Source organism: Marmota flaviventris, chromosome 2 (assembly GCF_047511675.1).
Source record: "Marmota flaviventris isolate mMarFla1 chromosome 2, mMarFla1.hap1, whole genome shotgun sequence".
Lineage (NCBI taxonomy): Eukaryota > Metazoa > Chordata > Mammalia > Rodentia > Sciuridae > Marmota > Marmota flaviventris.
In genome coordinates this window covers 167,788,578-167,806,116 of record NC_092499.1, presented here as the reverse complement: position 1 = coordinate 167,806,116, position 17,539 = coordinate 167,788,578, and the positions used below count along the sequence as shown (strand labels likewise).

At 37.9% G+C, this 17,539-nt stretch overlaps 1 protein-coding gene across 2 annotated transcripts in view; it reads left to right on the top strand.

The window, feature by feature from the left end:
• Slx4ip (SLX4 interacting protein) overlaps nt 1-17,539 on the top strand; it is a 203,941-nt gene that overhangs the window by 171,209 nt on the left and 15,193 nt on the right. For both annotated transcript variants that reach the window (XM_071608727.1, XM_071608728.1), the window contains exons 5-6: nt 5,611-5,688; nt 8,238-8,326. In XM_071608727.1, the coding sequence (XP_071464828.1) occupies nt 5,611-5,688; nt 8,238-8,326 (167 nt within the window). The remainder of the gene's footprint in view (nt 1-5,610; nt 5,689-8,237; nt 8,327-17,539) is intronic.

Sequence of the window (17,539 nt, the reverse complement as noted above, 5' to 3'; positions counted from 1 at the left end):
ATTTTGATATGTCTCATTTATTATGATATACAAATATGTATATGAAATATGGCAAAATATTAGCCATTTTGAATCTAGATGGTGTTTATGGTACTATTTTCTACTTTCCGGAATATTTGAAATTTTTCACAATTACATGAGTGATGAGACTAATGAAGAAGTAATTTTGGTGAGAGATGTATTGATGGGCACAGGTCATCTTCTTGAGTCTGCTAGTTGTTTAGAAGAAGGCCTTTATTGGAGGAGAGCTGCACAGGTGGTGGGTGGAGCCCACCTGCCAGGCCATTTCTATGGCAAGTGGGCCATATGGAGGAATTTTCCCAGGCTCTCCCTGAGGGGCAGCATAAGAGTCATGGGAGAGGGTTTTCTGCTGTTACTCACTGTACTACAGATCCCATAACAGCCATGGGGAAGCTTAAATTGGTTTGTTGTTTTTGTTTTGTTTTGTACCAGGAATTGAACCTAGGAGCACTTAACCATTGAGCCACATCCCTACTCCCCTTTTTTATTTTGAGACAGGGTCTCACTCAGTTGCTTAGGGCCCCCCTAAGTTGCTGAGGCTGGCTTTGAACTTGTGATCCTCTTGCCTTAGCCTCCTGAGCTGCTGGGATTACAGGTGTGCACTATTATCCCTAGCTTCAAGTTGTTTTGACTGAGTCCACTGGAAAATAAGTGAAGCTGGATAGTTTTACATTAAAAACTCCATGTTGGATATTTGCTCTCAGTGACCACTCCCTTATAGTGGATTCTTATTAGAACATGGTACTACTTAAAACCAATGCACATGCCTTGCTAAGCCAGAGTGGAATCTGTTCAAATCATATTTGAATTGGAGGGAGTTGTAATTTTTGCCTCTATCTTCATGAAGTCTCTGAATTTCTATTGAAGCCTTTTGAAGCAGTTTTGAGTATGAAACAACATAATTACAGAACTCTAGTTTGCCTTGTCTTTCTTTCATAAATATTGGTGGACCACCCCACACACACACACACCCTCTTTTTCTTAGAGACTTAATATTCTTTGGGAAACACAGAGGTGATCCAGAAGAAATTAATGGGGTAAGTAGTTGTTTTAAGATTTAACAGGTGTCTGGAGGTTGTTTGTAGAAGGACAAAGTGCGTCAGCTCTCTAACAAGGTGCAGAATGCAAGAGGCAGCACAGAGACTGGAGACTCTTTGGGCTGCTTAGAGGCCGGGGGAAAAGATGGACTTGCTTGATATACTTGGATGATCACATGACATTATGCAATTTAAAATTTAAAATATTTTTAGATATTCATACTCCTGAAGACTCTTCATGGAGAGATGCTTCCATGACAAGCCATCCCTCCTCTATCACCAATCTCTTCCTGTGTTTAAAATAGTCTTCTCAGATTTAGGAGGACCACAAGAGCTAAGAAGAAAATAGGTGTACTTCAATATGATTTGTGAGTACTTCATAATTTTGGAATTCTATAGCTAGATAGTTTTTTCCAATAAAAAGGTTTTCACTTTATGATTTCCATTTGCACATTTTCCCTGAATCTCCTACTGACTCAGATTTTTTGTATTTAGAACACAAGTGCTGCAAGCTGGGAACTGGTGCCTGAGTAGGAAAAGCAAAGGGCCTCTTGGATTCTTTGCCAAATTGCTGTTTAGCTTCAGAGAATAGTGGAGCTTTGCTTTAGCCCTAGTTAAGTACAAAATCCCAGTGGCCTGTTGAACTCTCTAAAGTCTTTTTCATTAAGAGCAAAGATAAGAGAGTAGTTTGTATCACTGCCTGTTATCTATGGATAAATGAAATACATCTCCCTAAAGCATTTCAGTTCAGTATCTTTCAGCAGCAGTCATTTTCTCTGTTTATAGATCAAATTTAGTTTGCCATAAGAACTGACACAAGTACCTTTTGTGTTTAATCTCTCTTCAGGTTTCTCTTTAAACAGTCAAGTTTCATATGACCAGTGGAATTTGGACTAAGCAGGTGCAAATCTTTACATGTTAAACTTGCCATTTCGCTTGTAGATGCCATTAGGCCAGGTTTTCCATTGAAGCCACTAATATAACAAGGTACCAATTCAGGAATGATTCTCATCTTGCAGAGGGTTGTCAGTGCAGGTAGCCAGGTTTCAATAAATCCAATTTTCCTAGTAGTTTCAGTAATAAATCACTTGGAATATACCTTATTTTACTGTAGGAAAAAGTATCATACTGGGACTTTATTTTTTAGTTGTCCCGATAGCATTTTGTTACCACTCAAGTGGTATCTCCAGTTATCTAAACTCAGCTTCAGCTTTCATGGGCAGCTTTACATTTAGCCCCTTTCTCATGATAATATTTTATTGCTAGAGATTTTGTACAGGAAGAAGACTGAGATTTTGAACATGCCATCTGAACCCTAATCACCTAGAGCTGTAAATCAGCAAAGGCAGAATGAGTTAGATATGGCACGTTTTTGTTGTTATTGTTTAGTCCTTCGGAAGGCTCATAAATAATTACTTGAAAAATCACTTCTAAATTTGCTGTGTTTGTGAGTTCAAAATTGCTAACTATTCGTCTCTTATAACCCTGCTCCCCCTGCAGTAGGACAAATAAACAGAGGTAGAAGTGACTTCCATTCTCTCAGTGGCCTAAGGAATGAAATATTTGTTTCAGAGCACTCAGAGTAATGCCAACGGTGTGCATGTTTTGTTTAACATTTTAAGCAGAGGAAAGCCACATGACTGAAATGCAATCCATTTTCAAGTGTGTTGGGAAAAAGTATATTTCATCTCAGTAAATCTGGAGATTATCCTTTCATAGATGTCACTGCCGTTTCACAATCTGCATGACTAAAGCAATTGTGCTGTCAGAGCCATAGCTTGTTTAGACATAGCATCAAGTCTGCACTCACTGAGGTCCTGGATCTTTCTATCAGGGTGTCAGAAGGAAATTGAATGCAAAAGTGGAAACTTCTTTTTTGGTTTATGTTCTCTGTATAAGATATTTTAAAACAATTATTGTTATGGACTTTAGGGGGATCAGGGAAATTGGTTTCCTTAGACCTAGTCTAATGGTCCTGAGACTACTTCTTGCAATTCTCAGTTCTTCCATGGTAAAATATTGTCTTGGAAGCTTAACCATTTCCTGAGGTTGTCTCTGTACCTGGGGTCCTTCACCTTCTCTTAACCTTTCACTTCTGATTCTTCCACCAGCTACTTGAATGTGCTAACTGCAAACATTGTTTCTTGACCTTTTCAAGAATTCATCAACAGAATAGTTTATACTTGAAAGGAGCCTGGAGGAGAGGGAAAAAGGGAAGGGGGAAGAAATAAGGCTGGTATGTTCTTTAAATTATGTGACAGTCCATTACCAACCTGTAAGATTGAAGGCACTGTTGCCATTGTCACAAATGAGATTTACTTCTCTTAAAAGGCTTTACTTTTTAGTATCATGTGTGTGCTATTTATTGCTCTTATTGCCTGTAGTTGTAGCTCATTCATTTTTAGGGGCAGTGTAATATTTCACTATATGGCAATATCTTAAAAATTCTATTGATGGATCTTTGCATTGGTCCTGGTTTGAGAATATCATGAAGAATGCTATTGTGACTGCTATTTTCATGCTTAAGCCCAGCTTTAGATATTCAGGCGTTTTTCAAAGTAACTTTACCAATTTGTGCTCTGGTTGCCCCCATATACTTTCTTTTTTTTTCTTTTAAATTTATTTTTTATTAGTTCTAATCAGGTATACATGACAGCAGAAAGCTCTTCAATTCATTGCACACAAATGGAGCACAACTTTTCATTTTTCCACTTGTACATGATATATAGAGTTGCACCACATATGCAGTCATACATGTACCTAGGGTAGTGGTGTTTGTCTCATTCCACCATCTTTCCTAACCCCTCCATGCCACCTCCCCTCCCCTTAGCTCAATCAAAATTCCTCCATTCTACCCACCCCATCCCCCATTATGGTTCAGCATCCACTTATCAGAGAGAACATTCTGCCTTTGGTTTTTTGGTATTGGCTTACTTCACTTAGCATTATATTCTCCATCTACATTCATTTACCTGCAATGCCTTAATTTTATTATCTTTTAATGCTGAGTAATATTCCACCATGTATATATACCACAGTTTCTTTTTTTTTAATTAGTTTACTTTTTTTTTGGTTGTAGTTGAACATAATACCTTCATTTTATTTATTCATTTATTTTTATGTGGTGCTGAGGATTGAACCCAGGGCCTCGCACATGCTAGGCAAGCACTCTACCACTGAGCCACAACCCCAATCCCTATACCACAGTTTCTTTATCCATTTATCTATTGAAGGGCATCTAGGTGGATTCCACAATTTAGCTATTGTGAATTGTGCTGCTAAAAACATTGATATGGCTGTGTCCCTGCAGTATGCTATTTTTAAGTCCTTTGGGTATAGACTGAGGAGTGGGATGGCTGGGTCAAATGGTGGTTCCATTCCTAGTTTTCCAAGGATTCTCCATACTGCTTTCCAGATTGGCTGCACCAATTTGCAGTCCCACCAACAATGTATGAGTGTGCCTTTTTCCCCACATCTTCGCCAACACTTATTGTTGTTTGTATTCTTGATAACTACTATTCTGACTGGCGTGAGATGAAATCTTAGAGTAGTTTTGATTTGCATTTCTTTAATTACTAGAGATGTTGAACATTTTTTCATATATTTGTTGATTGATTGTATATCTTCTTCTAAGAAGTGCCTGTTCAGCTCCTTAGCCACTACATTTATTGAACTCAACTCAAAGTGGATCAAGGACCTAGGAATTAGACCAGAGATCCTGTACCTAACAGAGGAAAAAGTAGGCCCAAATCTTCATCACGTCGGATTAGGCCCCAACTTCCTTAATAAGACTCCTAAAGTGTAAGAAATAAAAATCAAGAATCAATAAATGGAATGGATTCAAACTAAAAAGCTTCTTTTCAGCAAAGAAACAATGAGGTAAAGAGAAAGCCTACATTTTGGGAGCAAATTTTTGCCACATACACGTCAGATATATATACCCTATATATATAGGGTATATAGAGAACTCAAAAAACTTAACACCATGTACTTTCTAACACTTAATTCTGTCCTCTTCACTTACAGCTTTCAGTGCATTGGGTGGGGGGGGGGGATTTTTTTTTTGATACGTGCCGTGTTTCTTTAATCTCATTCTGTATAAATACTTAGCTGTATTTGAATTGGAGGGTAATTTACTTATAGAAAATACTCATTTTCAAATAATATTAAACTGTTCTTTTTGTGAGCTAATAAGTAATAAATATCAAAAGATGCCAAGATCTAAGCATCAATCTACACTGAATTAATCATCCTATCAGAAAGCCCTAATTTTTCAGATATGTTAGACCTTCTTTTTTATCTCATTTTACAAGTGAAGTAATTGAGCTACTTCAGGTAAGGTACCATGCCAGGTGTTATGGCTGGGCCTTCTGGAAGAACCCAGATAGTAATGTCTGCTCTTTGCCTCAACTGGGGCCCTCTACTGATTCTTTTGCTATTTCATTTTTTAAATAATGTTTGAATTCATATTGCGTGGCAGGCACTGGACTGGGCCCCTGGGATTCAGTGCCAAACCAGCTAATAATCCAATAATGTCCCTTTCATTTTACAGGTTATGGCTTTCAGATCACAGCCTATTTCCTCAAGAGAGGGATACACCTCCGCTGCATCGAGAGCTCACAGAATACTGGTAAGGAGCTCATTTCTTGTTTACACAACCAACTTGCCATAGAGAAGAGATTAAGAAATAGAAATTCCTACTTCCTTCATCGCCTTCATGTCATTGTATATTTTCAAACATTTGTGATTTTTTTCTCCCAATTGATACTGCATTTACTGGATGAGAATACTGAGCTGGACCACACTACATTTTACTTTCCTGATGCATCTCAGCACTTTCATTGAGTGTCCAGAGTTGCTTCTTTATTGTCAGCACACAGCAAGGCCCTGGGATGCAGATCAAGTGTGTACATAAGAAAGCCTTTTCCCAGCCTAGAGCCATCAAGACCATTTCTCTAAGTGTGAAATTAGGCTACATTCCACCCCTCACTCCCTCAAACCAAGATGTTCACTGAGAAAATGATGTCAGTCTTATCCAGCGAACAACAAAATTAGAAGCTAGTGACCATTCTCCAAGAATTCTCTGAGCATTGGAAAGAAAATTTAACTCAAGTTCTCATCACTATGTCAGTATATCTATAAGATACAAAACAAGGACTTTAAAAATCAGCTCTATGGAAGTTTGCCCCTGGAATCTTCATGATACCTCCACTTTCTTAACTTGAAGTGTGCTGCTTGCATATGTTACTCTCTTAATGGATCTTCCACCTTGTTCACCTCTCTTATAAAACTAATTCAGCTAACTTTGGGCCTGGTAAAATACACCCTAGCTACCCTTCTTAATAGGGACTGTCATTGCCCAAATCTATGTAACTAGTAAAATAAAACAACTCTCAATTATAACCAAAACAAATAAAGGAATATAGAAGTAGCTTTCTGTTGATACAATACCTGGTACCAAGTATTCCAAATCTATCATTTTTATTTTCAGATGAATAAATAGAAGTACTAAATACAGAAATCATTTGATGAACTGGTAATTTTGAATTACAATTGTGATCCACTACTGAACTCTTTCAATTTTTTGATTTGGGAGACATAGAGTGAATTCTATGGCTTGGTTTCCCCTTCCATAAAATGGGAGACTACTTATTGTTTATCTTAATAATATTTTAAGAACTAATGAACAAATATTAACTGAATTGATAATTTTGTTATCTGGTTTTTCAAAGGCCATCCATAGTCACCAAGCCAGATGTAACATTCATGTGGGGTCAGATAAACACACCTGGGCCCCAACTTGAGAAAGATGGCTTTCTACTTGGAAGAAAGACCAGACCAACAGGTTAGGCACCAGTCATGGAGGGCATTGAATGTTTGCCTATCTATGTATGCTGGGCACTAGGGAGCCATGAAAAACTCTTGAGGCAAATAGTAGAACTGTTTTGTTAACCTGCTGTGTTAAGTAGGATGAATTAGAATAAAAGGAAATAACAATGGTCCAGGGGGTAAAGAGAGATCTGTTGCTAGAATGTCAATTCTTTTGGCCTTTTTGTATAATTTAACCTAGCTGAACAGAATAAGGTGTTAATTGTGTTTAAATTGTGCATCTGCATCTGTTGACATCTCTGTGTTTGGCTTCTGAGTATACCAATTGACACATTATTACCTCAGACAGTGCCCTCTTGTGCAATATATGTAAGAGACTCCATTTACATGATTCATAGTATCCATATTTTAAAAAAATTTGTCACATCTAAGAGAGAAGTTTTCTCTTTTAGAAAAATGACTTTATTTCTGTCACAAATATAACTCACATATATTATAAAAATATTCGAGCAATACACCAAGTATTAACAAAGGAAGAGATCCTCTCCACTCATTCAGAATATCCATTGTGATATTCTGACATCACCCCAGAGCTCAGTGGGGGCTGGTAGGCAGAAGTACAAGAGAAGATCCCAATGGTGTTACTGTTTTGTGTCCCCTTCATTGACTGTTGCGGAGTCCTGTCCTGCAATTCATTTGCCCTACCCCATCCAAAAGCTAGTGGCTTTGCTTTAAAAGCTGAAGTAATAGATTACAATTACTATAGTGTAGTTGTCTTGTCTTCACCATGCACCTTTAACCATTCCCTTAATAATCTGAATTCTTAACAGATGCTGCTGTTATTATGGTCACATTCATCTTAGGAGTTTGCCCTCTAATGTAGGAGACCTTCTCTAAGACCAACTGACCAAGCAGATGATAAACAAACTACGAAAAACATTAATGTGTCACATTATTTGATTTTTAGCTAATATTCTTCCTTTTTCTCTAAAGTCTGCACACTCATTAGAAAACACTGATACTATTTTTAAGATATGCGTTCTAACAAGAAAATAGCAAACTGATACAGAGAGAAAGCTACAAAGGCCCTGCCTGGGGGCTCCATGTGGTATAATGGTCTAGGGGCTCAGGTGGACCAATTTGCAGCCTCCTCAACTCCCTAAGGCTTAGTGCTCATCCTGCCCTATTGATGGCAAACACTGGAAGGATGGTGGGGAAAAGAGACACTCGTCTTATATATACTTGCATATTGCCATAGCATAAAATGAATGAAAAAATATGGGAACACATGTATCTGTGTTCATAGTTTTCTGAAGCCTTCAGTAACTTTATTTTCTTCATTTTATACAGAACTCCGTGTATTCCCTGACAGATTTGTGGTCTGTGTTAGTCAGCTTGAATTTAATCATGATATTTTGGCAAATCAGAATGAAGAATTGGTATGTATAAAAAAAATGCCGTAAATAAATAAATCTGCTTCAATGCTGAGTTACTGTAAAAAGTAGAAAAACGAAGTGTTTTCTATTGTTTATTCAACCATTGAATACTCAGTAATACATACTTTTGGGGACCAAAAGTCTTGTGCCTAGTTTGCATGTTAATACTAATGCATGTGTTGATTTGTTATTGTTGTAATCTCTTTGTTCCTGAAGACCCTTGAATATTTAATTTGATCAGCAGTATCTTTTCAACATCAATTTTAAATTAAAAAGCAACACATTGCAAACACTATGATGGTGCTTGGTGATAGTATTCAAATAAAGCAAAATCCACATGTTTCCACTAGAAGTTTTCACTGGGGTCAGTGGCTTTTGAATTTTATTCCATTGTGAATCACTAACATTTTCATGAGAACCAGTATTTCTCCCCAGTGTATTATTTCATAGCTGATAGGGTTCATTCTCCCTCTCCCTCTTTCCCTCTTTCCCTCTGTCTTTTCTCATGCTAAGCCTTTAGCTCCATCCAGGCCTGTTTCTGTTTCATCAGTTTTCTTCTCATAGAAAAACATAAAACATACTTAGTGTTGTAGTTTAGAGCTTTGCCTTTTAAGCTTACCATGTACACTTGACAGAGACTCCTTGTAGTATTTGTATCTTGCTGCAGTCATGGTTCAATCTACTTACCTCTGTACAAACTTTTTTAATAGTATTAGATGTACAACTTGAAACTTTAACAGAAAAAAAAAAAATCTAACAGACATTAACCCAGCCTGGAAGTATGACATGATTATTATGCTTCTAAGATAATTTATGGGAATATTAAATTATCCCTGATGTTTATTATTTTTTAATTCATTTGAAATTTGGCCTACATAGTCTATAACCAGTTTCTTATCTCATCTTAAACAAATATATAAGGAGACTGTTTCATAGGCTATAAAAGAGAATAGAGACCCAGGAAAAGTAAAGAGCAGAGAACTTATATTTATATTTAGATTCCTTCGTTTTGAGCAGAGGACTCTTACAGAAAAGCCGGTGTGACCCTTATATTTCCTCTTCTTCACCCATCAAAAAACTTTACAGTGTACATATTAAATGAAATAAATGAAGCAACTTTGGCAAGAAGTAGTAAAAGTTTATCCTTTGAAATATTTCCAGAATGTTGACTTTTCTTAGTAAATTAATAAATTCTTAAATAGTAATGCTGTTGGCATACAGCTTTAATATAATATTGTTTAACTGATTTTCAGAGCAAGAAAGAAACTGATCTGTGGTTTAAGAAAACAACAATTATCTGTGCCAGAAAGTGTTATTGCTTTCAGATGGAATACAGAAGAAATTAGATCTTGTTTCTGATATGCAATATTAATACCTAGTATCTTAAATTATTAAGCGGGAATTAAAACATTTCAGTATAAATGAAACGTTATCCCCCTTAGGGGCCCTGGTATTTATACAGATGTAAGTTTTCTATAGCTGCTGTTATATAAATCCTATAAGCTGGAGCACTTCCTAAATGTTGAGAATTTTCATTCTGAAAAGTTGACTAGTCTGACCCTTTTACAGTTTCTTTATCTGTAAAATGTTCGAATTTCTAGCAATAATACTATCACAGCTAACCATGTTATAAGAAAAATGTCATAAACATCATGAGGCTCTTTTCATTGTTTTGGAGGGCTTCTTTTTGGTTGTGGTCAATCTCTGTGTTCATTTTTTCTCTGTGGCCACCTCTTATTGCACTTCACAGATGCACTTTCCCAGCAACACAAAAGAGTCAGTGAAGCTCTGTGCACCTTCCCTCCTCCCTGGCCTCTCACCTGAGCACCTCCCCCCTTGCGGGCCTCCACCACTTCCTCAGGTTGGCGATCACTAGTGGCTGTAAAATATCCAGGTCAAGTAAGGGGCCCTCTCCTGCAAATTGCTCATCAAGCCAACCACACTGCCCTTCCACCAGAAGTGTCTTATAGCTTAATCCTCATTGATATTTGACCTCTGCCAAGCCTACTGTCTCAGATATTTAAGGATCAATAAACAATCCTTCCCTGCCAGAGTTGCCAGAGAGAAGACATTCTTCTTCCTCTTGATACACTTCAAATGCCCAAAGCCAGTGATGTCAGGCTCCCCTGAGTATTCTTTGAACTTCCTTCAAGCTTTGAATTCTTTTATCAGTTCAAATTGATGTTGGCCTAAGGGCAGGATCCTCTCATTCTCTCTTGGTAGTGATTCTCAAGGAATGTCTGCTGGGCAAGGCCTGGGAACTTGGCTCCAGGAGTAGCTATATTGGCTATAAACTTCAGTTATTTTCCTATAATTGTTTACTTAACTCACTTTTCTACGCCCACAGAAGTGAGGGGGAGTGAACTAGTACCTGAGCTAAGGGCTAGGTGCCTTCCTCATGCTGTGGTCCTGGAGGGCACGGATTCTTTTCCTTCACTCCCTCCCACCCCACCGAACCCCATTTGGATCATCAATGTCTCAGTGACAATTTGTTAGAAAATCTGGAAGCATCTATTCAAAACTGCTCTGCCAAGGAATTCTTTCAGCCTTCAGACAAGAAAGCCAGCTGCACTCAGCTCTCAGTTCTTAAAGGTGGTGCACAAAAGAACCACTGTCCCAGATCAAGCAGTACAAAGGGGAAATCCCCTTCCTTTGCTCCTTTTCTGCAGAACGAATGCAGCCGCACTGTCCCCACTCCCCACTACACCAGGGAGGTCTGTTCCCCCTGCAGTCGGCATTTCTCTGTCCACTTTGGGACATTAGTGCAGGGCAGTCCTCCGTGTTGCAATCACTCTGTACAGAGTGCCCATGTGCTAGGGATGTGGGAATTGTGCTGTGTACTTTGGGAAGAAAGGGCATTATTATGAAATGAGTCATTGTATTTTTCTTTCTAGAGTTTCTCATAAGAAATCTCTAAACCCTGGAGCCTCAGTTTTTGACTATTGCAAGATATGGCGCTGGGGAGTTTTTACCTTTAGTTGTTCTCCTATGCCCCATCTTTTTTTACTTTAGAATTATGAAGAACATAAGGTAAATTTTTATTTCATTCAGCTGTGTTCTGTTCCAACGGTATTTTATTCTTTGCAAACCAAGTCTCTATGTAGAGACTATTGTCTTTCTCAGATGCATAGCCCTGGAACTTTTAGGAAATTAAAATTGTTAATTTCTATTATTCCTTTATTAAGGTTGTACGAATAACCATAGAATTTTATACATATATGGAACATTTCAGGCACAGTGCAAAGCTACTGCTTCATTGTGTGTTGGTTGCAGGCTCTCCTAGTCTCTGGAGGCCACTTCTCATCTACTCTGACCATCACATTTAACATAATTTGCAGAGGGTTAATTCCATGCCAGGAACTCTCCTAGGCACTGGGGAAACAAAGAAAAATAAGAAAATGCTTTTTCGCACAAGGAGCTTACAGTCTAGCAAATCAGGGGTACTGAAGAGTTCCCTGGTAACCTAAAAATATAACTCAAATAGAGCCTCCACTTTTCCTAAAGGTATTTAGTTAGATCCTTCTACCATTCAGAAGGAAAAGCCAAAAATATAGACTGACTTCCTTACTTTTGAACCTAAGCTGTCTTAGGTTCAAAGTCTGTGATCATCTAGGAAATTAAAAAATGATACATAGGCTCGTGCTGCCTTAAAATGGATATATGCATTAAGACAGTTGGGTTCTTGGCCTTATACTTCATGTGAGTCGTGGCTGAGACGTGAAAATAGCCGCAGAGGTTCTGCAGAGGGGCCCAATCACACAGGGCTAGGCCCATACTATAGCACCATGTGAATAAGAAGATTACTGTGGTATCTGGGCAAGGGACATTTAAGCACCAAATTGGACACTTCTCTTCAGTCAGACTGCTGTTTAGCATTAAACATCTCCTAGTTTATGAATGTAGGATTGAAGTGAAAATTAGTCTCAAGCAATAAACTACCATAGATTGGATTATTTTTAGCTTGGCTGTTGTATTCCTCAACTGTGTGTAATCCAAGCTCTGTGGGCCTTCACCCTCCTCTCAATCAAATGGGGTGGGGCGAGGGTATCAGATTATCTCATCCTTTCTCACACAATTTCTATCAGAGGAAGCAGATGAAAATGTAGCTGAATAAAACTATAAAATGATTTTACACACAAAAAAGAGCTTACTGTTAGAATTTTTAAATTGTGATAAAAACCATTTAGGGCAGAGCTGTATTTTATTTTGGGAAAGATAAATAGTAGTTACAAGGAAACACTTTGGCCTTACATTTTTAGAACAAAAGAAACTGCTTAACAGTTTGTTCACTGGCTTCTATACTCTCCCGATGACGGACTTTTTTAACTTTCATAAGGGAATATTTGCATAAATATAAATGAGCTCATTCAAGACAAGAACTGTTTTTAACATTAAAAAAATAGTGGATAATTTTTCCAGGTTTTCATAATATATTGTAGATTTTAAAAATCCATTATTCTCATTTCTTATTGTGTTTCCTAAACAATACCAGTGGTAAATTACATGGAAGCCATTAAGAAGAGATTTCTGTAGCACTAGGAAAAGTTTCTTGAGTGAACAAAGGCTACTTCCATATTTCACATTTTTCAGTGTTCTGAAATTAGTTCTTCCTTAATAACTGATTACCAAAATTGTACAACAAATTTTTAAATCCAGATATACACAAATAAAATAAAAATTACAACTTTCAGCCCAAAGATAACCCTCTGTTACCAATCAAATCTGTATCTCTCCATACTTCATACTTAAAAAACTGAAGTCACTGTGTATTTGTTTTAACTAGGACCCTATTCATTTGTGAATTATGCTTTTGTATCTGTTTTTCTGTTGATAATGATATTTCAAAGACTCCTTATATATAGTATATGTAAGACTTTATATAGTAAGGAAAGTAACTTTTAGCAAGTCTTGTCTTTTTCTTTTCAGTCATATGTCATTGCCTAATGATAGGAATCTGTGTCCTCAGCTCTGCTTTCCATAATGATTTCTGCTTTGGATAAAATTGGTGTTTTGTTTTTTCCAATATTAGACAAATAGTTACTTACATTTTCTTTGGGTATTCTTATGGAAATTATTGTGATGTGAGGTCCTTTTTATTGTTTGTGTTGACCAGCATCATGCTAATTGTGGTCCTTAGGTTTCAGGGACAGCCAAGCTCTCTGCTTCTTCTAATGGACTTCATTGTCAGGGAACTCAAGACCATGAGGCATCTCTAGAGACCAGGCTCTCCTTTTGCCCCTTAGCAGGGGGACTTCACTAAGATCATAAGGTAGTCGGGTTGCCTGTTACACTTCATTTGAGTGTAGCTTAGCTGTGAAAATAGCTGTCAGGTTTCTGCAGGTGGCCCCAGCAAAAGAGGCTGAGTCCTCACCATAGCATCATCCACGTGGGAGGATTACTGATATGTCCTGACAAGACACAGTACATGAGCACTAAATTGAACACTTCTCTCACATCAGATTATTGTTTAATGTTAAAGAATTCTCATGCCTGACACCTGTCTAGGTTGACAGCCCTCTTGTTTTCCTGGCAGTTGTGACCAGGTTTCAGGGTCATAATGTGATCAACAGATAGTTAAGGAACAGATTAGAGCAGTACCCTCAGCTGGTCCTGTGAATGGGCTGTTTTCCTTGAATGGGGATGGGGACTATAACAGCTACCATTCTCATCTGCCCTTATATGGACTAGCAGGTGGAGCCCAATGGAAATGCTGGTGGTAGGGATGAAGATATTTTTTATGAGTTAGATTTTCTAGACTATGACACTGAAGATAAGAAAATATATTTCTTGGGTAAAATTTCTTGGATAAAGATTAAGTGTACTTTGACTATTTGTTACAGTAACCTAGGGTTTTGTTCTCCTTTCCTAAAATAAAATTCTCCCAAGTGTTTAACCAATAGTATTCATGAATGAGATAATTTCATGTTTCATCCCCTGAAGGGAACCTGCCCTTTGCTGAGTTAGACTAGGAGGGAAAAATAGATAGGGTATATTATAGAATTTATCTGGGCCCTCTAATCCTTTTTGATTTTTTTCACATAAGCCTCCTCCTATGTACAGAGACATGTAATGTCTCCTTAATAACCACTTGCATCACAGATTTAATTAGGAAAAACATCATGGGGAATAGAACAAAAGGAAAATATATCAGAGTTAAAATGTGAAAACCTGCCTTTGACCACTGACTTTTCCCTCATGCACTGGAGGATCTTAGACACATCATTTGACTTCTGAGCATCAGTCCCCTGACTGATAAGCAGAGATAAAAATGGTATCTGCCAAGTAATTCTTTCCAAGTTTTCCTAATGATCAAGTGAAATCATAAATATTAAAATGACTTATAAACTCTAAAGCACTTATGAGTATTAATTATCATTGTCATCATTTTTCTTTTTCCTCAGAGAAGAGTTAATTTAATGCCATGAACACCAGATTAGCAGACTGCTGTACATCTTCCCCCCTCTGCTTGAAATGAGAAAAATACCTAATATTCATGTGTGCACATATTATTTTCCCAAGAAGGTCAGTACCCTCATTTCAGAAAAAAACTGAAATACCAAAAGGTTAGTGATAAGCCCCATATAACTAGCCAGTATAATGGGAGCTCTGTTAACCAGCATCTAGAGGAGGAAGAAGTATAGAGACCACCCAACTTAAACACCTTTCATTTCCAGTAGCTGCCAGTAGAATCATGATGAGATATGGCTGTGGACGAAAGACCCAGTCATTTCTCTAAGGTAATAGGAATTGGGAGACAGCAGACTTCTCAGGCCAGAATTCTGAAAAGCGCATGCTCCTCAGAACACCCACAGCGAGAGTTCAACATGCAAGTGGATTATGTTTGGAAAGTTCATTAGCAAACAGATGATTTAGAATTCAGTACTCATTTTCCCAAGGAAACGATGTCATGATGGGGATGAGGTTCCCAGACTAGTCCACAAAAGCTGTTACTATCATGAACTGTGAGTCTTGGAAGGAGGGGACCTGACTGTCTGTGTTCAAGGAAAATAGCAAGAGCTATTCCTTCCATATTCCTGGGCAGAGAGCCAGCTGTGAGCAGAGTTCTGAAATGAGACAGGCATCTGTGATGTCTTCTCTCTGGCCTTATGCCTCTTTCCCACTAGTGTCCAGGGCTACTGGGAGCCCCTTTCTGATTGACCCTACTCCCTTGGTGCCAGGACTATACCATACCTGCCTCTCCTGTCCTGTCCACACCCACACGCTCAGCCGGGTGAGATATTAGGAGAGAGCAACACCCTGAATGAGGGGCTGGCTACCTTGCTGCCTGTGCTGGCATTTTTTAGCCTTAGGTCTCTGTCGAGGGGAAGCGTTTTTAACAGGCTACCCCAAAAAAGGTAGGCCAACTCTTCATATAGACAGTTCCCTCTACTTTTAAATTAGGGATTAACCTATGATTCATAAATTTCTTGAAATTAAAAAAAAAAATTGTTGTTGTTGTTTGTTTTTCTGGTCAAAGTTAGATGGCTTTCATCTAACTCTCAGAGTGGGTCTGTGAACCCCCCAGTGTTAAGTACTGGTCCAGACCTACAAATTCTTCAGAATGCCTTAGGTTCTGTCACAGTTGTATGGCATAGAGACTCAACAGTGGGAGCTGAGATTGGTCAGAATTTATTTTTAGGTTCCCAAGGGTAGGTGAATGTGAACTGGAAAATCCCTGTGAAACGTGTACTTCCTGCAAATTCGCTTCCTTAATTTTTTTTTTTTTTTTTTTTGCACACTGATTTCATTTTTAGGGTAACATTCTTTTCAGCTACTTATTGGTATTTTCCTTTCTCTATATTCTCTATATACAACTGTTTCATTGTCATCAATTCAAAAGAAAATAACTTTTTTAAAAATTTATTTTAAAGAAAAAAAAAAAAAACCAGGGTTTTCACAACTAACCCAAACAGCAGCAGCAATCCTGGCTTTACTTTCCCTTAGAGTTCCATCCTTTTGTGGAAAGACAGAGAGTGAAGTACTTAGAGGAAGGACTTGAGGTCAGAGTCATATGGAGCAAAGCTTGGCCTCTCACTCTGGGAAATGGCCAGATGACTTGGCCTCATAGATCATCAGTGTCCTCCTCCATGAAGTGGAGAAGGTCATGGACAGTATCTTATGGAGACCAGTTTACTAGGTACTGGTCCTTATACCAAGTCTTTTGCTGGTCACCACCACCACCAGCATGGTCTTCAAAGAAATGATTTCAGTCCAGGGGGATTCATGAGGTGTAGCTTTCGGTTTTTATTTCATTCCCTTTATGCTTTAGTTCCATCAAGTCAATACATGTGTATTTGAATGTCTCTTTTTTTAATTCATTATTATTCTACTCCCCCTATTCTGCCCCTTTCACTTCCTTACATTATTATCAAATAATTTAAGAAAGAATAAGATGTGAATTTTGAAAAAGAGAGTTCTTCCTCATTTTGAAGACACGGGCTTCTACACAGCCATGCTGTATTGTGGTCTTAAGATTCTGGTCATTCTTGTATTCATGCTTTGGTCTGCTTCTCTATAACTCAAGTCTTTTATATCATCACATTTCAGAACACGCATGCTCCTGAAAACACTTAGGCGTTGCACTAAAATATGAGAGTAACTTTTTTTTGCCTTTTGAAAATCAAGTCATAAAGCATTGAAAGTAATTCCAGTTTTATGCTTTAATATTATCGTGTAACCCCTAAATAAGCTGATATTATATATTTACTCTGCTTTTATTGTTTGCAAAGGGCTTTGTTTGCAGAGTGCAGAGGCTGTCACATACAATAACTTATTCAGTACAGCAAACCTGAGAAGAGATTGTATCAGTCTTGAACCTTTCCATTTTCTTTTTTTTTTTTTTTTTAATTTTTTATTGTTGGTTGTTCAAAACATTACAAATATGATATGTCAAGAACCTTTTCATTTTCAAGGGACAGGAAAGCCAACTCAAAATGGCTTAGCAAAAAAAGAAGGTTTTTGGCTTATGTTCCTGAAAAGTCTAGACTTTAGGTAGAGCTTGATCAGAACAGAGAATATCATTAAACAGTTCCTCATCCTTTCTGGCTCTGCCTTCCACTGTGCTGGCTTCACTCTCAGCCTGTATGTGCTGGTTGGTCCTAGCAGCTTAGGTCTTTACTTTCAGGGCAGAAGAAAGCAGACCTTTGCTTAGAACGGTATGGGTCATGCACCTCTTTGAGTTAATGAATTCAGTACTCTGATTGATCTGAACTGAGT